The 26,244-nt window shown below is 40.0% G+C and overlaps 1 protein-coding gene across 23 annotated transcripts in view; it reads left to right on the forward strand.

Moving 5' to 3' along the window:
- Dlg2 (discs large MAGUK scaffold protein 2) overlaps window positions 1-26,244 on the forward strand; it is a 2,073,609-nt gene that overhangs the window by 1,998,862 nt on the left and 48,503 nt on the right. For all 23 annotated transcript variants that reach the window (XM_087586773.1, XM_087586779.1, XM_087586780.1 and 20 more), the window contains 1 exon segment: window positions 5,465-5,540. In XM_087586773.1, coding sequence (XP_087442899.1) covers window positions 5,465-5,540 — 76 coding nt within the window.

Genomic DNA, 26,244 nt, shown 5'->3' on the forward strand with positions numbered 1-26,244 from the left:
ACCCTAAAATGTCTGTTTTAAGTCAAGATTCAGCAAGTAGAAACAATAAGAAACCTAAAGCCAAGGTGTGTGTGTGTGTGTGTGTGTGTGTGTGTGTGTGTGTGTGTGTGTGTGTGTGTGTGTGTGACTTCAGTCTGGGCTTTTAGCATAGAGTCTCTGGTTGCTGACATCACATGGTTATAAGTAGCCAAGGCAGGAGTTGGCTCACACTCTGTGAATCTAAAAGGCCATTAATTAATTATTGACTACAACCCATGTCTAACATTTATTAGAAACTTTACTCACCTGTACCTCACAGGCCCACTCAAGTGGATAAGGCCTAAGCAACAGGGACATAGGAAACCCTAGGAACAGATCTTGTTCCTCCTGTCCAGTGCTCCAGTTATGTTTTGCCAGAACCTGAAAATACCAGAGAGTTGTTGGACAAAAGGCTTGTTATAGCATAGACATTTGGTGCTATCTAGAGATGCTAGATATCAGAATGGATTTGCTCAAGTTTTGCCATCCAGTTCATGTTGCTAGTGCTTGGTCAGCAACAAGAGTAGGTGGGGAGGATTATATCTGCTTAAACAATCTAATTAAGTGATCGAGTCCAAGTGTGAGAGGGAACATATAGTAGTGGTTTCACCACTGTTGGGTCTATACTGACAGATCCAGCAGTTAGTTCCTTCAACAAAGATCTTCAAGCCTTAATGTACTCTCCTTTCCAAAGGAATAAAATAACTAGAGCGGATAATGTTTTGTATATCTGTGTGTGCCTATTTCCCATGGAGGCCCCTGGGACTGAAGTTACAGGCATTTGTGAGTTGCCACATGCCTAGGTGTTCAGTAGAAGAGCAGTCAGTGCTCTTGACCACTGAGCCATCTCTCCTGCCGTTAACTTGTTGATAGAAAAGGTGGTGAAATGATGAGCTTTTACTAGGAAGCACAGCTTGCTTGGCAAACCACTTCATGCCCATAGCTAATACCCTGCTGGAGACTTCATTCATTCATTCATTCAGTCATTCACTCAGTCAGTCAGTCAGTCAGTCATTCAACAGATTCATATCCTTGTTGATTTACATGGACTATGTGCTCAACTCTGTGTTAAGTCATGAGGTATCATAAGTTTAAGTTATAGATAAAATAGATAAACTGCCAAGCACAACTTTCGAAATTTGGTATAGACTCAAATGAGGATTGCTTTCCAGTTGCCAGATCTTGAGCATTTGGTGCCAAAGAAAAGAATGCCGTACTGTTTAAAGCCCATCTCGCAGCCTTAGCTCTTGTTTGAGGAGTAAGTGAGTCACTATGTCCCAGGAAGAACTTGGCGAATACAGAAAGGCTAAGGCAAGGAAGAAAAAATTAACCTACAGCCATTTCCACATTTGCAGAGAACTTATGGGGCCAATTTTTTGTGATGGATAGCCACTGTGGTTTCTGGTGTGTTGAAAAAGAATTGTTTCAGGCGTGCTGTGCTGTGCTGTGCTATGCTATGCTATGCTATGCTATGCTATGCTATGCTATGCTATGCTATGCTATGCTATGCTATGCTATGCTATGCTAGCAAAAGAGCATTTAGTTAAACTGTTTTCTGTGACTAAAGCAAATTTATTCTGAATATGAGGCTAGCCTGTCATAGTATGGTACTTCCTTACTGGTTATATGATTAGGTCTGGTTGTGTATAATTCATATTATTCAAAATATTTTGACAATGGATATGGTGGGGGGGAGTGGGACATAGCATTTGTGGGGAAATTCAGCCTAGGCCTCTAGGGTCTATATATCAGCTTGTCAACTCTGTATCACTCATTCAAACCCTCGTATTTGTTGAGAATTTCCAATGAGTAAAGTAGACAGGACAAGTCTTTGAGTTTTGTTTCCCCAAAAGCATGGTTATGGGCAGACAGCAGTATCAGCTGTTGGAGCAAGAGCAAACTGGTTGCATCACCATCTAGTCTGCCATGCATCAAACCTCAGCTTTGAAAGCCACAAAAATGGGTTTGACAGGACTTATGTTGCTGAGTTAACAGAGGACCAAGCAAGATGGTTCAAATAAGAATGAAAACCATTAGCAACTGCATATTAAAACCTTAGCCATAGTTTATATTCCCATAATGCACAATACTTCCTACCAAAGTAAGAAAGAAGATGTTCTAATCTCCTTCATGAGAGAGCCCAAGCATGTCTCCTTAATGTGCTAGCCTTGTCTTTTTTTTCTCTTACCTGTGCTAAGGGTTTCTGTTGTTTGTTTGTTTGTTTGTTTGTTCCCATTCTGGTTTGTTTTTTATTTACCTTCTAATTAGAGAAAAGTGTGATTTGGGGTGAGTGGGGAAATGGGAGTACTTGGGAGAAGGGAAACCATAATCATAATACATTATATGAAAAATCTTATTTTCAATTCAAAAGGTAAACCAAGCATAGTAATTGTTAGATAAATGCATGCACATGTGTGTGCATGTCTGACTATATTGCTTGTACACCTTTAAAGAGTTCAATGATGACCTCCATTAAAGCTAGACGTAAGGTCATTCACTCAGAAGAGCCAAAGGATAGCCTCAGAAGTCTGTGAGGAAATGGAACTGTTCTCCCAGATAATCCTCAGGACAGAGCACTGTCCTGAGCCTTGTGTCATGTGTGCTTGTGGGTTCTGTGAGCTTTTGCAGAATTTATTTACGTGCTCTAATCAAATAACTATATATTCTCTACATGCTCCCCATAATTAGCAGATTTAATGCAAAGAAGCCAGAATAAAGCTAAAGTCTCTAACAACTGTTTTAGGAAAATCTAAAGAGGTTAATAAGAATTACCTGAGTAATTTCTAGAGTGAAAGAGACTAAAAAGACTTATTTTGTGACTCTTCTCAATAAGCTTCTTCCCCTTGGCAGTTTCTCTAAAGCCCTTCATTCCATGCTCTGGGGTGTTGTGTGGGTGCAGGGAGCTACTCTCAGCACAGGTTTCTCTACATGGAATATATTGCTTTAATAACTGATGTTAGATGTGAACATTTTTGTTCAGTTCTTTTCACTCAAATATTCTATGCTGCCAGTGGAATAAATGCATTCTGAAACTTTATTCTGTAACTATAGAAACCCAGATATTCAATGTTGCAGTTGGAAACACAAAAGAGCTCTCAGTTAGGAAGTAGCCTGCTGTTAATTACACAGCTAAGAATAGCTTCGACTTCATAAACCATTAACTTTGTATAGATCCAGGATTATTTTTCTCTCACTTGCTCTTTTCTTTCCTCAGAAAGAAAAAAATGGGATTAAAGCCAAATTTAAACAGAATCATGTCACAGCAGCCTACCAAGTAATATTTTTGTTCACTGGTCATCCACTGTGGACCTGCAATAATATTCTACTGTTACATGCACCTTGCATATTAAATATGAAATGTTTTAAAGAAGGAAGTCAAGATGTAACTTACATAAGAGATCAAATCCAGTATTGTGAGCAGCAGGAAATAAAAACAATGGTTTCCTGTACAGACTTAGAAAAGTCAAGGAAATATTTAGATTCCTCTTCCTCAACTCTACCTTCAAATGGAAACAGCTCAAATTTTACTTCCTGGTGTTTCTCGAGCCCTTGCTTTCTTCTCCCAATCATCCTTTCCTATTCTTTATTGATATTGCCTAGTTCATGGAAACAGCTTCTCAGCAGATCCCAGTCTCCTCTTTTTCCTTCCCCTCCAGAATTGCTCTCCACTGCACCAAGATCCTATTCTTAAATCACTCATTTGAAGGGCTACAGAGGTAACTCCATGGTGAAGAGAGTTTGCTGCTTTGCAGACAACCAGGGCTCAGGCTCCAGTACCCATGTCTAGCAGTTCATGAATACAAGTAACTCCAACTCTGGGGAACCCAATACCCTCTTTGAGCTTTCTACAAGCCCCTGCATGCACATGAGCATGACTTCATGCACACACATACATATACACATAAATAAAAAGAAATCATTAAAGTCTTCAATTGATTATACCACCTTCCTCATTTATGCTTTGTTATTACTACCCAAGTCCTTGAGCGGCTCAGTGGGAGAAAAAGAGGAGTTCATGTTTATGTAGATGTACATAGGTGTATGGCTGCATGTGTACATAAAGTCATGGGTGTCATTTGTTTTTTTTTTTCTTTTTTTTTGGAGCTGGGGACCAAACCCAGGGCCTTGCACTTGCTAGGCAAGCGCTCTACCACTGAGCTAAATCCCCAACCCCATGGGTGTCATTTCTTATGCCCCCCTCTTAAGGTGGGTCTTTTACTGGCCTGGAGTTCACAAGGCAGGCTGAAAAAACTAGCTGATCTGCCCTAGGAATGGAATTCAGCTGTCTCTGTCCCTTCTAGGATTATAAACTCATGCCCCGACTCCCGCCCCATGCCTGTCTTTTTACATGGCTTCAAACTAAGGTCCTTTAGCTCAAAAGACAAGCACTTTATCAACAGAGCTATTGCTCCAGCTATATTTTTTTCTGACTCATTTTGTGATTTCATGTAGGTCAGGCTAGCCTTGAATTCATATATCTGATGATGCCCTTGAATCCATTGTCCTGTTGTCTCTTCCTTCTAAGTGGTAGGTTTCAGGCATGTACCATACACCTGGCCCAATGCCCTATGGAACCCTACAATTTCACTAGCCTTGCCTCATCCTGTATGGACCATGGCACCATCTTTCAGGCACCTAGCTGGTTAGGAACTTGAATACATGCTAACTTTATCCTACTGACAAGCTCTTTCCCATCCTTCTAGTTTCAGATTAGTTGACATCTCCTTCAAAGAGCCACAGCAGCTCTCTCTCTCTCTCTCTCTCTCTCTCTCTCTCTCTCTCTCTCTCTCTCTCTCTCTCTCTTCACACTCACACACATCCCCCGAGGCTGTTAGGAATATTTGTCTGGCTTTCTGTCCTCGCTAAGAGCCTATCATGATAAATGCCTGTTACAATCATGCTTTAATTTTTTTATTTTCTTTGTTCCTATATTCTTGGTTAAGAACATGACAAATGCTCATTAAGTGGAACGTGAGATAATAATGCTACAGGAATGACAGAAGGACATTAGATTCCTTGAAGGGACCTTTGAGATTACATGTAACATATTGGTTACTAAATGGAGCTGACTGTGTAATGATGTTCTTTAATGGAAGCATAGTGGGGAACAGAAATGGTTTGTTTGTTCCACTCTAGGTATTGGTTTTCCTGGGCTGTGATTTCCTGAAATAGGTTCTGGTTGATTCATTAAGCCCTTCAATAATGATTTTCTCTGTTACTTCCAAATACTCTCCATGCATGTAGGACAAAAATTTCTGGGGACATATTAGAAGCTTAGATACTTTTTCCTAAGGTTTTTTAAACTACTTTTACCAAAGGAAATAAACAATTTTAGACCAAATTTTATTTGAGTCGTACAGATGAGAGGAAGAAGTGTTCTTTACTGAATAAGGAACTTAATTATAAATGCCTTGTCACTTAATTGACTGTTTTTGATTTTCATTAGGGTGGAAAGAAAGGAGCGTGCCCGATTGAAGACAGTGAAGTTCAATGCAAAACCTGGTGTGATTGATTCCAAAGGGGTAGGTACAAATTGATAGAGACATTCTGTTCTCTCAGTTGCCTTAGATTGAGTGATAATTAAAATTTGGGCTTTTTATAGCAAAGAAATAATAGCACCAATAGACAAAAGAGAACTGCCACAAATGTGTTGCTAAAAGTAATGTCATTTCTGATCAAGTGGGCTTATTATAAATATATTAATTACTAGGGACAAAGCCAGTGATAACAAAACTGATATGTTGACTATAATGAGGATGATGAAACATAGTTTAGGTGTTTTCTATAAATGTTCTAAAAGGTCCCCTTTCATCAACAGTATTGGCTCAACTAAAAATGTATCTAGTTTGATTCACATGATACAGTTAAGACTGTCATCACAGAAATATAGACATGGGTTATTTAAGTGAATACGTAGATTGTTGTGACAGACATAGGAAAGAATCAACAACAAAATCCTATCACGCTTAACACTCACATGTACATTTCTTCTCGATCCCAGCTTTAATAGCATTTACTTCACTATCATATCATATAACTCTCCCACTTAAATGTAGAGTTGGGCAGTCATTGCCACAGTCAGCCTGGGAAATTTCATCACTTCATAAAAGAATCCTGTAAAGGTTATCAATCATTTCCCATTCTCCAGCCTCCCTTCCCCACCTAACCATAGTCAATAACCTATTTTGTGTCTTATACATATGCAGGTAATTAATTCATTAATTCATATAAATGGACTTCTAACTCCATACCGCACTATTTTTTCAAGTTGCTTTTATAACGTTGCATGAATAAAGAAGTACTTCATTTCCTTTTTTGGCATATAAAATTCCATTGTGCAAACATACCACATTTAGCATATCCATTCATCAGTTGACAGACATCTGTGATCTTTCCACTATTTACTGTGGATAATGCTACCATGAACATTTATATTAAGATTTTGATATGGACATGTTTTTACTTTCATTGATTACATAGTGCAGTAAAATTACTGATCCCTTCAGCAATATGATGGCTCTGCACTGCACATTTTCGGAACTTTATGATGGCTTTATATAGTGCCTAAACGTTTCCCATTTCTATCGTCAGTATATGTGTGCTATGATTTCTTCACATGATGAACAACTCTTGCTATTATATGCCTTTTAAAAATACATCTTGGTCCCTGTTACTGTGTATTGTTACTGTGGTTTTGATTTGTATTTCCTAATCAGTGGAGCTGGTGAGTTTCTTTTCATGTGCTTACTGGTCTATCTTTTCTGAGAGACGTCTACTCAGATTCAGTCTCTTTGTAAGTTGGAATTTTCTTGGCATTATTGTTACTGGGTTGTAGGGTCTCTCCATATATCCTGGGGGTGGTTATAAAACCTTTTTCTTCACTTATTCGTGTGTATGTGTCTATTGTGTGGATGTGGGGTAGGGAGATAGGGGTAGGGGACAAGTAAGTGGTAAGGTGTATATGGGGATAAGTGTGGCTGATTATTGTCAGAAATCTGCCATTGCTCTTTCACCTTTGATGCGGTGTCTTCCAATCAAACCTGTAACTCACCAATACCACTAGTCTTGCTAGCCAGCTTGATCCTGTCTCTACCTTCCAAGGGGATCCTGTCTCTACCTTCCAAGGCTGGAATTACAGGCAGGCAGCCACACCCAGCAAGCAGTTACATGGATTCTGAAGATCTGAACTCTGGTCTTCTTGATTTTGTGGCAAGCACTTTAACTACTGGGGCATCTCACTAGTCCTGCACTCTGTCTTCAAAGGCTTTCCAGATAAATGCCTTCCTAATACTTTTTTTCCAGTTTTCTCTGTTCTCATCCTATTCTCTTGACAATGTTCTTTGAGATACAAAGACTTTTGTTTTGGTTGTTTTCCAATCTATTTTTCTTTTGTTGCTTTTTTAATGCAGTGTCTATAGAAGCATTGTCAAATCCAAGGTCATTGAGGTTTATGTTGTATTTCTTGCAGGAAGGTTATAGTTATAACTCTTTTTTTTTTCGGAGCTGGGGACCGAACCCAGGGCCTTGCGCTTACTAGGCAAGCCCTCTTCCACTGTGCCAAATCCCCAACCCTATAGTTATAACTCTTATGTTAAAGTGTCAACCAATTTTGAATTAGTTTTGTTCATGGAGAGGCACCAAATTCCAACTGTGTTTCTTTGTATGTAAATTGTTTGCTTAATTTTATTTAAGATCACTTATGGCAAATGTATAGAAATACAGTTATCACTTCATGTAGACTTTATATTTTATAACATTTATAGTTTTGACAGTTTTAGTGAATTTCTCAAAATTTCTTATATAGAAGATACATCATATGTAAAAGAAGAGTTTTATTTTTTCTCTTCAATGTTGTCTTTACTTTTCTTTGTTTTTTGTTTGTTTGTTTGTTTGTTTCCTACTTAATTCTCCTGGTCAGAATCTCTAATAAAATGATAGAAGTATCAAAAGAGAGGGGAGTTCAAATGCCAGTCTCTTTTTTACTCTCAGAGAGTAAGGAGTTTAGTTCTCTTACCCTTCAGGATGACATTGGCTATAACTTTACTGTCTTTAATATAACTTATAGAGTTATCAAAAAGACAATTCTAGTTCTCTGGTCACTCCTAGGCCTGTTAGTCTGGAGACTTGACACTCTTGCCCATACTAGTCAGGCTTTTTCTGGGTCCCACTGATACTAAGATTCTCAGGTTCTCTTCCTGCTGTAAGCAGGGTGCTCACTGGGAGCTGCTGAGGACACACTGGTGCTCTGCAAATGTCAGTTAGTGGTAAGGGTATTCACCAAACCCCTCCCCTTTCCTATTCCAGCTCTCCTCTTCAGTGTCATGTTGAATTTATCTCACCTTCCCACTGAGGGCCATACTAATATAAATGTCTTGTTGCTGTGTTGTGAAATAACTCCTCCTACCTTTTGACATCCTATTCTTTTTCTCTTCACACTCCTTAATTTTTTTTCTTTCAAATGTGACTTGGTAGAGGAAAGGGTATATACTACAAGTTATGGTCAATAGGTGTTGCCACAATGTTGTCTTTTATATATTAACTAGAATTATTATTGAAAAGTCCAGTGACATAATATTTTACTTTGCCAAAATATTTAGGTGAAATAGAAGTTCATCTGTACATGTGGTCTATGACATCATGGTATAGAGTCCTTTAAAACAGTCACTTTAATACAAAACTGGTAGAAAAAAATTTAGTGTTTTTTTTTATTTTTTACTCTATGTGCATTGGTGTTTTACTCACATATTTGTCAGATCCTCTAGAATTGGAGTTATAGAGGATTGTAAACTACCATGTGGGTGCTGGAAATTGATCTTCTGGAAGATCAGCCAGTTCTCCCAACCACTGAGCCATTTCTCCAGCCTTCAAAATGGTAGATATTTTTATTGATTCCTGATGAGAATGTAATAATAGATATCCTATTTATTTCCTGCATACAGATGATAAATAACAGAGAATTTTAATTAAATACCTACCTGTATTGAATACAGACGATGGACTTGTGCAACCTAGGAGTGACCAGTGAACACTTCATAGAATTTAAACTTTAACTGGCTTGCTAGTACTTGAGTCACTTTTCCAGAACTGGATATTGATTAAAGTACCATTAAGTGCTACAAAGCATGAGATATTGTTTAAGGCACCTTATGAGGCAACCAACAAGGGCAAGATAACTCAGTGAGTTCCCAAAGACAATTGGAGTCAAGAAAATAATTGTACAGCACCACGGGGATCATCCCTTAACTTTTGCAAACTGTAGATTTCTGTTTAAAAATCAGTAGACTTAGCCTCAGCAAAACTGCCCAAGTTTGTCCAAGATCCCACAATTAGAAAGGAAGGTCTAAGAGTAAGGTTTAAAATCAGGTGATTTTTGTCAACCTAACATGTCTTTTCCATTGCTGAATCATTTATACCTAGGCCAATGTCTTAATTTTATGTCACTGTGATAAAATACCCATACAAAAGCAACTTAATGGAGGAAAGGCATATTTGGAGTCACATAGACTGTTATGGCAACAGTCTATGATGGCGTGAGCTTGAGGTGGCTGTTCACATTAAATCTCCATTCAGGAAGCAGAGCGAGATGGAAGCTGGTGCTCAGCAACTTTCCTTTTCATACACTTCAGGATCCTAGCCTAGGGAGTGGTGACACCCATTGTAGGCAGGTTTTCAGATCTCCATTAATTAAGATAATCCCTCACAGTCTTGCTCAAAGACTACCCTGATATAAATAATCCCTCACAGGTATACCTTTTTAAATCGAGTCAAGTTGATCATTAATATTAGCAATCACAGAGCAAAAGCAGGGTTAAAAGAGGTGATGTTTGAACAGGATCTTAGAATTTAATCAGGAGATAGTTGTGCATACTGGCAAAAGCAAACACATTTCACAGTTGAACTTAAGGAGAATCAAGTGCATCAGGCACAGTAGACCAGGGAGGTTTAGAGGCAGTTGCAGCAAAGAGGGATGACAGGGAAGATCAAAAGGCTCATATAAAAGTTCAGACAGAACTTTTGAGTTATAACCTCTGTAAATACGAACATGCTGTCTTGCCATGCTGCACTTCCCAATTCTATGTCTGAATGTGTAGAGGAATGTGCTATTATAGCAATAGCATGGATAATTCCAGGCCACCTTGACTGCTATGCTGCAAACAATCATCTGTCAGGATGAGCCTTTTGAGAGCCATCTCAGGACTGCCAGTCTCAGGGGAGTCAAGTTCCACCTGGGAATGTCCGTGAAGTTCCTTTTGAGTTTCATTCAGACTATCCTTTATGTAAACTTGATGTAAACCTCACCCCTTAATTTCTTTCATTGTTCTTGCAATGTTTTTCATTACTTTCCTAACCTGTCATTCTGTTACTTGTTGAGAGGTCTTTAAAAATGAGTAAGTTTCAAGGGCAAGCAAGCTGCACTGTATTAGACAGAATGATTACTTGCTGGACTTCGTTGTTCTTGTTAAATTCCTATAACTAAAGAAGAGAAACGCATGCAGGCAAGGATGTAGAGCAGTGTCTGTATCCTTACTGAAGAGTGTCAGCAAGGTGTGGTAAGTGTGTCTGTTCATAGCTGTCCCACTTGCACCTTAAACCTCTCCTAAGGTCTAAACTAGAATGGAAATAGTAGCTAGTCCTGCTTTTCCTCCTTCTGGGATAGAAAGACGAGGGTAGGTAGGTGCTCTGAAAAGTGTAGGAAGCTGCAGACAGCTCAATTGCTGAAGTGCTCATTGCATCAGCATGAGAATCCAGGTTGGATCCCCCAAATCCATATAAAACCAGGCATGATAGCAAGTATTTATAATCCCTGCACTTAAGAAGCAGGGGCACGTAAACCCCTAGTACTCAGTCAGTCTAGGCTAGGAGGCAGACTAGGTGAGAGTGAGAACCAGCATGCGGTCTGTAATAACTCATCTTTTACCATTTTTTCATAAGAATTCATAATTTCATAAGAATTTCATAAGATGGAATTTCTATCTCAAAAAAACATGTATGTAGACTGTGGTGAGAAATTCTGCCTGCTATGGCTGCACCCTTCCCTGGGCATCCTGTGGATCCTAGAGTGTACAAAAAAGGGAATGTGAGCTGGCATCTGGCTGCCACATGTTAGCACACCTTCTCTCAATTGAAACTGCATACACACAAAGTAGTAGGAGTATAATTGGCAACAATCCAGTTTCTATAAAATGTTAAACACCACTACAAAATTCCAAAGGAAGTCATTTACTCCCTGGTAAACTTAAAGTTTTAGAAAAGTAAATCTAACTCATGTCTGGCTGATCCCAAAGCTCGTTATCTGTTTACTATAGCATGCAGTAATGGCTCTTTCCCATTGAGACACGTCACACATGCGCAGTTAGAAAAATGAAGAAGAAAATTGAGTTCAGTTTAGTTTTGTCACAAACTTAACTCAAGCAGAAATTTAAATCTAGAAAGAGGAAAACTGGTTTTCTTTTCCTTTGAGGTGTGTATTTCTGAAGTAAGCTAAGGGCTACATCCTTCCGCTACAGTGGCCTGGGAGAATAAAGTGAGGGCCTGGGTATTGGTTAACATGTTTTGTCAGTCATCAGATATGCAGTGTGAGATAATATGGAGAAATAAATCTCCACCCTAACAGCTGGCCCAGAGAAGCAGATGTTCTCAGGGAGAGAATTAGTTCCTACAGGAAGGAAGTCATAGTCCATAACCCAGGAAAGACCAGAGATCTTACTCTTAAGGACAAAGGAAATGGAATTCTTGGTTACAAACCCAGAGAATTTGAGTTGCCAGCCTTAAAGGGATCAATGGGATTTATAACACATGCAAGGCAGGTAGGAGCAGGCCACCGGTCAGGCAGGAAGTAAAGTGCAGTTGCTTCACTGCAAAAGACACTTTATTAAGAGGAGAATAAAGGGGCTCAGAAGGAGAAAGATAATTCTGATGACTTAAATCTTTTGGGAAGCTTGTATTTTATCCTGTAGAAAATGAACAATTGTGGGCCGGTGACCAAGGCAGATCTAGTAGTTTTTTCTGAGCTTGTGCCGAGTGTTCCTGTATTGTGCTTGCCTGTGCTGTGAGGCTTGAAGGCAAGGATGTGAACCTGTGTTTATTCATGCCTCAGCACCTAGCATGTTGTCTGCATGACACATGCTGATTACTCCATGCAGTGTGTTTACATGACAGGAAAGGAGCAACCCCAGAGGGCACTGGGAGGGCAGTTTGGACGTGGATGATGGGAGGCCTTTGAGAAAGGGCAGTATCCTAAGTATGGAACTCTGAAAATCTGAACTAAAAGCAAGAGAAGAGGGAAAACAGAAATAATGTCTAAGAAATAATCAAAGAAGATTATCATCTGTGAAGGTCTGTTCTTGTGCTTCCTGATAACAGCTGCCTTTGGCAAGGCCTTGGGATCCTAGTAGCAGATGCTAAGTGAGAAAGGATAGGCAGAATGATGCCTCAAAGAAGCTGGTGACAGCAGTGTCCCTGAATCAAACTGGCATCAGCACTGAGAAACTATTTGACCATATTGATTCTTGGAACTTATCATGTAGCCCAAGATTGCTAATAGCAGAGCTGGCGATTGTACCATTTATCATAAAAGCAATTCGATGGTTCTGTTAGCAAAATGGGAATTATATTTGCTTTACCAGCGTGAGTTAGAAGAATTGATTTTTGTCACGGGTTTTAAGTAACATTTTCAGAGATGAATTATGAATAGCCCACACAAACTCCAGCAAAATAGATGAATAGACCTTCATGGAGCCAATCTGTGCATAGAAGAGAGGTTAAGAGGCTCAGATGTCATTTAGATGGACTAGAGAGTCAGGTAGAGGGGATGAAAGAAAAGTCATCAGCCATATTACCCTGTGGGAATAGAGAAAGACATGATTTTTCTCAAAGTTAAAAAGATTGAGAAAAAGACTGTCTTTGGTGGTTGTCATTGCTTTTCATCCTAGACCCTCTCGAAGCTTCTTAACAGGTTTTCCTGACTCTGACATTTCTCCTTCTCTTCTTTCCCAGGGTGCAATATAGATTAAGCAGACATTTCATCTTGCATAAACATAAAGAGGAAGGTTCCCAGCCTGAGTAGTGTTGCTAAATCATGCTCTTTTAGAACACAATAATTACATTTTTTTTAAACTTCAAGCTCGTCTGTCAACTAAGACCTTCCCAATTCACACACAGATAATTATCTCATAAAGTGGGAATGGCTTCTCCAGGTGGCTCTCACAGAGTGTTGGGTGACACTATTCCTGCGAAGCCATGAATAATCTACAAACAACCAAATATCTACTCACTCAGATAAGAAACCAATGACAGACCAATGTAAGGTTACCACCAAAGCCCAGCTTGGTGAGCCTACAAGTTTAATTGCCATATCTCATAGAAGTATGTGTGAGGGGTAACGTACAGGAGCAGAAATGACTCACAGGCAGCTACATCACTAGAAGCCCACCCTAGCATGGTTGGCAGTTTGCAAAATCTGGAAAACAAGTTCACGAGTTCACTGCACATCCTACAGGCAGCTCAACAGGTTGGGGAGTTCCCCCTCCAGACAGCTCATCGGAATGGCATGAAGAATAAGTTATGTTTCTAATGTATTTTTTCTGCATGTGCATTTTGTTCTATGGAGTTCCATCTTGAGCCTAAAAAATTGCTATTGAAATATCCAACTTAGTCTGAAACCTTATATTCCAAATATAGTACAATATATAACTGAAAAATAGTATCTACTGCACACATGTGTAGACACACACACACACACACACACACACACACACACACACACACACACATTTCATCCCTATTTTATAATTGTGTATGTTGGCATTTGAATGTATTTAGCCAACTTCATCCCCAAGGAAAGAAAACAAATTTAAAAAATGTGAAAATATTTAAAGTGTTTCAAATTTGATGTTGCTTTCATTCAGTTGATTAAGCTTTAAGAGTTGGATAATCTAAACATCAAAGACATGTTTGTTAGTTCTGCTGTATCCCCTTCTCATGCTGTTGCTTCTCAGGATATGTTTTAGCTTTTCAGTTTAACAGATTCATCTTGAAGCTATACCTAGAGTCAGGTAGTGATTTAGGGAACTGAAGTACAGTTATCAATAAGACATGGCGCCTACCTTCAGGAATTATGAATCATTCTATGTGTGAGTAATGAACAGAATCAAGCAATTCCTGCATGAGAGGTAAGCACAGGGTATTATCTAAACTCAGAAATACTAAAGCCTCTTTTGGAGGTCAAAAGAAAAAAATGGCCAAAATGAGTATCAAAGGAACAGCAAAAGTAACCAGGTGCGAAAGAATTATATAGGTGAAAATGATAGTATGTAAGACAGGACATGGCCCTATATATCTACAAAAGCCAAAATGACTGATGTCATTTCAGCACAAAGGCTGGGGTGACAGAAGAGAAAGCAAAGGAGTCATGAACCAGGTCATGAAGAGACCAAGAGTCCATTCCAGTGATGAGGCGGGGGGCAATGGAGACAGCCTGACCTAGATCCACAGTGAAGCTATGAGAAAAGTAACCATAAAATATCTACTAGTGGATCAGGGGCAGTAAAGTAGCCTTCAGTGTCGACAAAATCAACCAAGGCTTATATTTAAAATGAGCATGCCTAGACACAGCTCAGGAGATGGGCAGGAGGAATCAGATTCTCTGGGGATGGTGGCTCAATGTTGTATTTAAACAAGCTTCTCAAAGACGCCACCGGGCATGATGAAATGCAAGTCACACACACACACACACACACACACACACACACACACACACACACACACACATACACACACACACACACACACACACACACACAGGTGTAGTAGAGAGGCTTGAGATCAGAGTGACCAATATCTTTCATTGTTACATCATACATTAAAATGAGAACCATATTAGAAAAGATACTGTGTGACAATCCTAGAGGCATCCAGGTACCACTTTCCCACCCCCCACATATGTCCACATACCTCACACACATCCCACAGATGCTACTACAGCAACCAGTACTCACCCCATAGGCTTACATTCCCTTTACAAGGACGGAAAGGAAGGCAAGGTTGCCCCCACTTCTTCCTGTACTCCTTGCACGAGGCCTAGTTTTGACCTATGGTTGCAGGGAGAGAAGGACTTTCCATACACTGAACATCTCTTAACTTCCTTTTTTAATAAAGGGTAGTTCTTTTTTTTTTTTTTTTACTCCAGAAGATCGAGCCCAAGGTCATGCTCATAAACAAGGTGTTTTCCGCTTCCTGCCCTGCTATGGATTATCTTCATAAGTACTGTTTATTTGCTATTTACAATAACTGTGAGTTAAATACAGTTAGTGGGCCCATTTCAGGGGGAAAAAACTGAACTTTAGAAAGGAGACAACTCACCAAGCTCATAGAGCTAGTGGGGAGCATAGCAGGGTCCCACCCAATAACAGGATTCTACCCATTCAATTAGTGATGCTAAAACTAAAGTAATATAAATAGAAGTGTAATTTGCAGTTATGTGAATACCAAGTTGCAGTTTTATCAAATGAGAGCATGAACCATTCATTGTTAAACTTTCTACTACTAATTCACAATATTAAGTATTGTTCAGAAAACTTGGCTCAACCCCAGTTCTACTTTGGGAGTCATTCATGTGTAAACTCTGATTCATTGTGAGGATTCAGTGAACCTGACTCATGGCAGAAGGCCTGGAGCCATCCTCTGGACCATGAGGGGTTCCCTCTGCCAAAGCTAGAACCACTGGTACAGAAAGGAAAAAGATTCTGAACTGACTGTTCAGTCACACAGCCTCCTTACAATAGTAATTACAGACAGAGTCCCAGCAAGTAAAAATAGTCATATTGCCCTTGTACTGTGCTTTACTTTATTTATGTGTATTGTGCATGCTATGACTCACTCAGAGCTGTCAAGCACAGCTTTAGAGGTCAAGCCTTTCCTTCTACCATGTGGGTGGGTCCTGACCATCGAATTCAAATCATCCGTTGTGTCAGAAGGCAGTGCTACACTCTGAGCCAGCTCAGAAACCCAGATCTTGCCTGTTTTCTTTGCATTGTTTTTTAATCTGTACCCTGTTTGTGTTGGTGGACGTGGTTTGTTGTTGTTAATTACAGTTCATGTGATATCTGAAAAGACTTTCAAGAGTAGCTTCCTCCAGTATGTTGTTAATAGGGGTGGGGTTGATCTATTGACCGTGGTGGGGAACCTTATATTGAGCTATTCTAGTATGCGGTTAGTATGTCAATAATTATTGAATTAAATAATGTAAAGACTAGGGAACTGGTTCCATCAGGAAGAGCATCTGCTCTAAACAAGGACCTGAATTTGAATCCCCAGCAATAGAGGAGGATACTTAGTGTCTTGCTCTGGCTTCCACACGGACAAGTGGCATGTACCAATATCATGTATACAAGTACCCCCCAACACACACACACACACACACACACACACACACACACACACTTAGTTACTATCAGTCAACTAGTGTAAGAATAAAGAACAATGTTTTCGAAGAAAAGTCAGGTACATTACAAAGGGACTGTACATATACTTTTTAACATCACCCATGAATGGAAAATTAACCAATTTCTTGTCACCTTTATAGAACAGGTGTTCTCAAACCTTCCTAATGTTACAATCCTTTAACACAGTTCCTCATGTGGTGACCTCCAACGATAAAATTATTTTCATTGCTATTTCACAAGTATAATTGTGCTTCTGTTATGAAATTTTACATAAATATCTGTGTTTTTTTTCCCAATCATCTTTGACAACCTCTATGAAAGGGTTGTTTGACTTCCCAAAGGGTCATAACCCACAGGTTGAGAACCACTGATTTAGAGGGAATGCTCTCCTTCTGTATATGATTACCTTTCATTTCAATAAATAGCTTTTGAAGTTTCTGTCTGTACAAAATACTGCCCTGGTCACTAACCTTCCCAGACCTGCCACCACCTTCCCAGAACTTCCCTGGAAGTACATGAGCACCACTAAATGCAAGGTGAAAAATGTGTTTGTCCTACACCGTGAAGAGCCTTGGTGGGAAGGGGCCTCTCTGAGTGAGAGCAGCTGAATAAGTGTCCCGAGGAGCTAACAGCGTAGGAGAGTCTATGAGTTCTGAGCAAGATTTCCACAACTGTAGAGTTCGTGTATTTTCATACCTGGCAAACAGTAGACGCAAAAAATGGAAGAGGCATCTGTCTGGTAATCACTAAGGATTACTCTGTCTAGAGCACATACAGGAACCCATGAGGAGAAAGGGGAGTATAAATGTAGCCTGTAGCCAGGATATTGAGTATTAGTGTAAGGAGTCTGAGGAAGCTTTCCCTAAGACTTAGAGGGCAGACCCAGCCACATTATTCAGACAGAAGAACCAATAATCCTTTGTGTAAAGAGAAATTGCCTTTTGGTGGGAGTACAGGTTGAGTAGTGGGAATGAATAGAGGAATGAGACCCCTGGAGAAGGGCACTGGAATGGATCACACTAAAAGTAACTGTGGTCATATCTATCATGGCAATGGAGGGAAGACTATGTGGCAAAGATGTTGAGCAGACTGTAAAACATGTCACCTATGATCATGTATAAAGTAAAAGATATGTAAACCATGCAAAGTAACTATGCCCTCTAGGATAACAGAAGAGAGAGTGACTTGGCAGAACCTACATTAGAAATTAAAGTTGTCTGTTTACTTGAAGGTTAAACCTGTCAAGTATCAACCCATATTTATACCTTAAAATTCTGCTAATTGAAGTCACTGGCTGTCTTAGTTATAGTTTTATTGCTGAGAAGAGAACGCATGACCACAGAACTCTTTTAAAGGACATTTAATTGGGACTGACTTACTGTTCAGAGGTTGAGCTCATTATCATCATGGAAGGAAGTGTGGCAGCACACAGAAAGACATGGTGCCGGAGAAGGGGCTGAGAGCTCTATGTTTGGATAGTCAGGCAGCAAGGAGAGAGAGAGAGAGAGAGAGAGAGAGAGAGAGAGAGAGAGAGAGAGAGAGGGAGAGGGAGAGAGAGAGAGAGAGAGAGAGAGAGAGAGAGAGAGAGAGAGAGAGAGAGAGAGAGACTGGACCTGGCTTGGCATGAGCTTTTGAAACCTTAAAGCCCACCTCCAATGTCACACTTCCTCCAACAAGACCATGCCTAATAGTGCCACTCCCTAGGATCCTATTTTCAGTCAAACCCCCACACTCCACTAGTGTTGGGTAAAGCAGTGTGCTGTCATCACCTTATAAGTGATACTACAATAACCACTGAATGCCAACCGAGATCAGAATAAATACATTTCTTTTTTTTACAAAACAAACTTTATGACATTAAAACCAGTGCTTGCCTATCAAGATGGTTGTGATAAATCCATTTTTCCTGGATAATAGAATATCTTTAAAAAGAAAAAACAATACAAAGCAACACCAAAGAAACCCTTTGGTTCCTTATCCACCTCGCAGATAAGAAGGCAGGGTTGGAAGAATGAATAACGTATCTGCAGTCGCTCAGCAGGGCTGCCCTTTAGAGGCATATGAATATTTATTTAGATTACCATCTTATTTACATAACAGTAGTTTTCAAGGTCCACTACTATTCTAGGTGAGACTACTTTGCATTTGCTCTTGGCAAACATCAGATGGTCTGGGTTTATGTTTCCTTGGAAGTTGTCACTCTCAGCATATGAGTTACTGCTTCTGGGTAGTCAGCAAATCCAGTGTGAGCCGCCAGCTCTCCCATCAGTTAGGTCATCTGAGGCATGCCAGTTACTTTTCCAAAAGTGCAATGTGTAAAAGGGTAAATTTGCTTTATTGAAGATGAACTATATTAACCTACAGAGTCATAATATAAAGTCAAGTCAAAACTATTTATGTCTAACTTACTCTTAATTGTATTTTCTATGTACCTCCGAATGGTAACTTAAGTCCCATAGAGATACTATCAAGGGCTAAGACACCAAACCATTGAAAACGCATCATGACCTGGGGAGGTGGGGGTGTAGTGATAACTATGTTTCTGTTCACCAAGGCCAATTGATATACATGGGCACCACTGGGGAAGTTTTGGGGACCACTCCCACTTTGCTAGCCATGAGAATTATGTGGTTTCCATCACTGACAAAGGTGGGAACGTTGGATGACAACCACTAGTTGCTGTCCAGCCCACCACAAGCTTTGTCAGTGAAAGCCAGGGCCCTCCAGAAGGAAAAGAAGCAAAAGGTGTCACCTGCCTTTGATGCTTTTACAACTTCATAAACAGTTTGTAAAGATTTTTTTCCCTCCCACTCTTTTCTTTTCTTTTTTTATTGGTTATTTTATACATTTACATTTCAAAATTTGAAACATTAGTTGAGGTTTTTTGCAGGGAGAGCGGGGATGAATGTTTTTTCTTGGACAGCCCCCAAGGTGAAATATTCCCTTCTCTGACTGGCTTACGTTCAGTTCCCACAAAGAAGAAGCACTTTAGTAAATGCAAAGCATTAGCTCAATGTGTGTAATAAACCCAGTCGCTTTTTATTCATGATGATTAACTCCCAACTGCCGTGGGAGAAGCAAGAACACGAGTTCCGTTGTATATACCCATGCAGAGCTATGATTGCTACTCAGGGGGATACCTGCTAAAGGAAAATTTTTCACCACCTGAAGTGACCCCAAAATCTAAGCCACATTAGGCTATTAAAGAATCCCACCCTGGCTAGTGTTGTTTCTGAAATGTAATAAGAATACAACTGGCATTTATCAAAGGTGACTTATAAGGCAAACATTTTGTCATGAATAAGACTTTCCTCATTAAATTATCATGACCCCATGAGGCCGGAAATACATCAGGATGGCTCTTATAGAAAACTATCTTTCTAGACAGTCCCCCTACCTCCAGTGTTAACTGTATCTTGCTGTGTTTATGTCATCCAAACACATGTAAATGTCCATTTCTGTACAAATACCAAAGTGCTTATACCTCTTACCTATAAATTTAAAGTCAGTTCATATACTATATGTATATATTTATGTATCATAATAAAATTCAAGGTCATCTGATTAGTAATAGTTAGAAAACTCAATTTTCTTCTTGTGTCTTTGTTGAGGTTGCTGTGACAGTATCTTTGGGACCTGCAAGTGATAGGGAAGGCGTAGGTCTCTCATACATGGTTCTCTAAGGTGAATGTATACTTAATATATGGTATACTTAACATACTCCTTTGCCATGGCCAGGTCACTTCTAGGTCTCACTCCTGGTTATTTACCCAGCTCCTAGGAAGGAACCTAGCAGGCTCTAGCTGCTAAGAGAAATCGAAGACTCATCAGACTTCTGTTCCCTCTGCCACTGCTTGCTTTGTATGTGTCTGTGTCTCTAAAGTCGCCTTTGATGGTCTAGCCTCATTGTGTCTGCACAGCTATATTCTCTAAGCTGTACCTGCAGGTGTCTGCCTGAAGCAGCATTCCTGTGCCGCCCTGCCCACACTGCAGCCCCGCCCACACTGACCTTCCTATCCTAAATCTTCAGAGATTGGAAAAGTCCTGAGAATAAGCTCTCACCCACTTACCTTTAATCTCATTCTTGTTACTTACAGCTTTGTGTCATCTCACAGTAAGTAGATAAATGTGCACAGACTTTTAGAATAGATTCTGCAATTCTCCTGTCAGATTCAGAATTCTTCCCCAGGACTTAAGCTCTAAGAACTCTAAGTTACTGGTAGAAGGATATAGTTTCTGAACCCTGTGCATGATTCTATAGAAAAACAGAGAGAGCCCTTCGCCCATTGCTTCTTCCTTCAACAGAAGTAAACATCTATGGGGCCATTTGTAACTGATAGAATCTTCTGATTCTTTCCACCATTCCTCTGTGCTCTACTCCCTCTGCATAGCTTCTCACCACTCCTCCTTCATGCGGGGTGGGGAAGGACGGAGGCCAAGAGGTACCTTTGCACACCATCATTAGTAGGCCTTTGTTCTTTAAGATGGTCTTCTCTTGTCAGTTCTCTGTGGCAATCCCTCAGTTACTCATTAATTCTCACCTAAAACATGTTTCTGAGTCTTCCTAACCTCCATCCTCTACCTATTCTGTCTTTTGTATGCATCTCTGTGCAAGCAATTATTTCACACTGGAAACCGATCACTTTATGGTCTCAGTATCTACTTTAGCAATCTCTACTTGGTATGTGTTAATGAACAGAGCAATAGGTTGAGTTTGATATTTCTATAAATGCATTTATAATCCAATTCTATGCACCCCTTCCAATGGTATTACCCTCTTTTGTTCTCTACCTTTTTCCCTTCCTCACCCTTAAAAGTCTCCTTTTTACCATCCATGTCCTGTATTGGTTGTAAACAAAGTTAGCCCCATCCCATTTAACAATAGCTAGCCTAATTAAGGGTGAGTTTTCATATTCCTTCTTCCCTTCTTTCTTTTTCCACTATTCCCTCTTTCCAATTGGAAGCCTAACTATGGTATCTGGCAAGTCAATGGAACAATTATAGTTGATTGAGTTCACATGATTACAGAGCCCTTCGTGCTTGACTATATCTACCACTACAGTAGTCAAAGGCGATATGGATACCCCACATCTCTAGGACCTTAAAGTAATGAGTATGACTGTAAGACTGACTTAATTTGCTTAGCATGATGCTATCCAGTTTCTGCCATTCTCCTTCAGGGAACACAATTTCATTCTTCATTATTGCTGACTAAAATCCCATGCTACATGTGCACCGTGTTCTCTTAATCCATTCAAATGAAGTTGCTTCTATTTGGGTGTGAATTCCTCATTGCTTGATCTGAAACTTGATAATTTGTTTTATAGTTCTATTTACAGGCACATGTGCTAAGCACCTCATATATATTCCCCCAAAGGTGGAATGAAATGGATGTTGGAATACTGTATCCAAACAAGGTACAAAGCTCTCTTCCCGAGCATTTGAGGGAAAAATAATACTGTTTTGTCTCTGGATTTAAAGTGACATTTGATTTACAGTGTCACTCACCCAATGACTGGTACAGATATAAGAATCAGCCTGTCAGGCTGTGCGACAAGCACACACAGGACTGGTGTGTTCGCAGAAGGCAGACTGGAGGCTCCAAGAGCATTTTATTGTCTTGACATGTGGGTACATGTTTTCCTTGCTTTTTTTTTCCTACAGTCTAAAAAACGAAAAGAAATCCAAATCCATTCTTTTATCTTCTACTCTTCAAAGATGAGCGCGCAATATTTAATTTTTCTGTATTTAAGAAAACAGTGAAGTGCTGAGAAGCCCTCAGACTACTCAGATGTTCCCTCTTTGTGAACATGATGCACCCCTCCTGACTGGCCTGAGAAAATGTAATCCAGTCAAAGATAAACTATGACACCTAAAAGGAGGTGTTCAGATGAAAGATTCTGTGTGGACTACATCAAAGAGCCCAAAGTAGCAACCAATGCTCTCCCACCTCTTAGCTCACCTGCCACCTAAGTGAATCCTTAGTGGGAGTCCTAATCTCTGGGTCTCATTCTGTCTAGTAGTTATTGGCTGAGGGCCAGAAGCTGCAGGATGAATCTGCCTCTATTTGTAAGTTCCTCTCCCTTCCATTCAAGCAGGAAATAAGAATTATTCAAATGAGAATTATTCAATCAGACTTTGCATTATTGGAAAAGCACTTCAGTTGTTGTGCTTAGCTTTTCCTGGCTTGCCTTCGGTCACCCCTGGGTCACCAGTGTTGTATAGTGATCTCTCACACATTGAACTGGAGGTGAAATCAAATGTCCAAGTCGGGAAATGAAATGTATCTGTCAGCTCCTGAAAGGGAGGCATCATCCGTCCAGAGAGTGAGGCTGCCTGCCTTTCTCCTCTGCGTGTAGAAAGGAGGGAGAGAAAGCAGAAGCAGGAGAAAGAGGAGCGACAGAGAGGAAAGAAGAAACATCTTCACAGTGAGGATTCTAAATGCTATAAAAGAAGTTGTCTCACTAGTTTACTGTAAGACAAGGAGGGAGCTAAGGCTGGGAACAGGAAATGACTTTCATAAGCACTTATAATTAGGAGGGTTCGGGGCCGGACCAGGACCAGGCATCTATCTTCAGAACAGCCGCAGCATTTATTACCTGAATATGTGCCTGTTAACCTCATGCTAGATGGTCAACCTTAGGTAAAGCTCCCTCTCTGAACTGGTTCATATCGTATCCCAGTGCCTCTGCCTGTGAGTGCAGAGGAAATAACCAGCGACTTCAGAAAAAACCAAAGCTAGATGTGACTAAGATTCCTAAATGTGTGGACCCTGGGATGAGGACCCAGCCTTTCCCTATGTCAGTTCCTTCAGCTCCCCATCTTTAAACTTTGATATAAAAGGTAAACCCAGTTTGTAGTTATTTAATAGGAAGGAGCTGATAGGTAGAAAACACTTAGAATGATTGAAGGACATTTAGAAATGCAGATGCCAAGTGGGGAAGGATTTAATAAGTACTAGTGGTGAGGGCTAGAACCATTGCCCAGTACATATATATGTACACACCACACACACACACACACACACACACACACACACACACACACACTTTTTTATTTAAAAATGTAGTTTAGGAGCTAGAGAGATGGCTCTGCTGCTGTTTGGAAGACCTGGTTTCAATTCCCACCCATCGTAGGTGCTCACAACTGCTTGTACCTCCAGTCCCTGGGGATCCAATGCTGGCTTTTGGCCTCCGTGAACAGATACCGCACACATAAACACACGCTGTTTTTTAAATACCTTATTTATTTTTAAGTATTTTATTAGCTTATTTCTCAGACTCTAGATCATAGCAATAAAAGGACTCCCTCAATTGTCAAGTCCTTTGAAGAATAGCAAAACAAAATGCAATTGTTTTTATTTGACTTGGAATGTGGCTTCAGAATTTGAGAATGATAAATGCTGTTCCGTCCTGTGGCCAGTGGACAGATGCTAACAGCCACTGCAGACTTAGCATTTTAGACCCTGGCAAGAAGCTTGAAACTATAACAAATGGCAGTAGACTTAACATTGAAATCAAGAATTAGCAGTGTGGGTAAGAGTGCTTGCTGCTCTTCCAGAGGACCTAAGTTCGACTCCCAGCAGCCATATTGAATGTCTCACAGCCATTTGTAACTTCAGCTGCACCCTATTTTGGCCTCTGTGGGCACCTGCACATGTGTTTTTATACCTGCACACAGGTAAATACACAAACACACATCTACCTAAAATTTAAATAAATCTTTCAAAATAAAATAAAGAGCACTATGACCAATATCTACTATGAACCCTGTTTTCAAATCTAGCATGGCAATTTAAAGATAATCTCCATGTTTCCTATTGATGAGACTCTTGGAAAAGAAAACAGTAAGAAAGAGAAAGTTTTAAGCCTTTGTTCCATTTTGTTTTGTTTCTGAATCTGTGGGTTGTTGCATAAGCTGTAATATTGAGAGATAGAATGATAAAGTGCTGGATCATTAAAGAATTATAAAGCAACCAACTGGAGTTACAGAAATTGGCAATTTCCTCTTGGAAGTGATCTATAAATTTCCCAAGCAAATGACACATCATCAGGATACTTCCTAGTTTTATTATTAGTTACAATTATGAATATTTAAGTGAAGGTCAAACTCTTAAGCGCTCAGTAGAAGACGTGGCATATTTTGTTTTGTAAGAAAAAAATGAATTGTGTTTATTCATAATTTAATATCATTAGTATATAAACAAAATGAGTGAATGAGTCACCCCATTCTGGACAAAAGTTCCATCAGTTCCAACAAACTCTAGAGAAGTCAGTTATATTCCTTCCCAAAATTCTACCTATGACCCTATAGCCACATCAAGGTTGAAGTCACAGGCAGAGGATCTTTGAAGAACCTTAGGTGTGGTAAACAGCATGGGATGACAGCACAGTATTTGCTTCTCTGATAATTTCTCAACTAGTGAGGGCAGAGGCCGCAGCCAGTTTTCATAACAAACACACATTCAGCTGAGTTTGCCAGTCGATCTACACGATCTTAGCATCCTCTTTACCACCACCACAAAGAGAAGGAGGAGGGAGGGAGGGAGGGAGGGAGGGAGGGAGGGAGGGAGGGAGAGAGAGAGAGAGAGAGATCAAACAAAATGAAGCAAGGTATGAGGAGTCAGGGGAGCTGTTAAGAGCACTTGCTGCTCTTAAAGAGCACATGGGTTCCCAGCCCAAAGGAAGGTCACAGTTCCAACTCCAGAAGCTCTGACACCCTCTTCAGCCTCCTCAGGCACACACACACACACACACACAGACACACAGAAAAATAAATCTGTTTTTAAATTTCTTGGGAGAGTTTCTAGGGCATTTCAAGAATGCCTGACTGTACAGTTGGAACAAAGCTTCCTGTGGGTTAACAGTGCTGCCATGCACTCAGAAATATTGCTTGATCAATTGGTTCAGTATGTCTAAAATTTGATGTCCCAAACTGCACATATATTATTTTAATATAGTTCACCGTGTCCTACCCTAAGATTTGAAAAATGGTAGAAGTTTCAGCTTTTCTAAGACATAATTGGCTTTCAAACATTACTAGATGATGACTAGATGGCACTGTCAGATGTGCCAGCACTCTTTCATCAAGTGTCTGAGTAAAGCTTACCCTTCACTCACAAACCCTTCACTGGAAATCCTCTTCCATAAACACCCTACATTATAATAAGGTAATTAGGAGCACACGAGGATGTTGAAGGGCGGGTGGTGGGGGGGGACAGGATCCATCACTGGACCGGTTGCAAATTAAGAGTGTGAATAAGTGTTACAGGGAAAACGTCAGTCAGCACAGATCACTTGAAAGCTATCTGGCCATGTGTCATATTGTTTTAATGTTAAACTATCCATAATGTTTAATTCAAGAATTCAACTATAGGAATCTCTCCTAAGAAAGTAATTTAAAATGTCATGAATGTTACCTTCATTGCAATGGAAAGGAAGACAGGTGTCTGGGAGCACAGGAATGTCTAAGGTAGCTGTGGTAAATTAACTGGGTAAAATATTATGTTGTCACAATGATGAGGCTCATTGGCTTGTAGCCATCTTTCTTTGTGATATTCCTATCTACTTCTGGCCTCTGGGAGATAGGACTTGGAGTGTGCTTGGAAATGTTTTATCTTCTAACATTTAGAAAACTTACATTAGTATACACTCTTCTTAAAGACATTATAGTCCATAGAATAAACATCAAAACCAATTGGTGTGAATCATTTTTTTATCATTACTTTTTCCAACCCCCTATGTGTTGCTGATGTATTTAGAGCCCCAGGGTTTTGTCAGTTCAT

The sequence above is a fragment of the Rattus norvegicus genome, chromosome 1 (assembly GCF_021556685.1).
Source record: "Rattus norvegicus strain SHRSP/BbbUtx chromosome 1, alternate assembly SHRSP_T2T, whole genome shotgun sequence".
Lineage (NCBI taxonomy): Eukaryota > Metazoa > Chordata > Mammalia > Rodentia > Muridae > Rattus > Rattus norvegicus.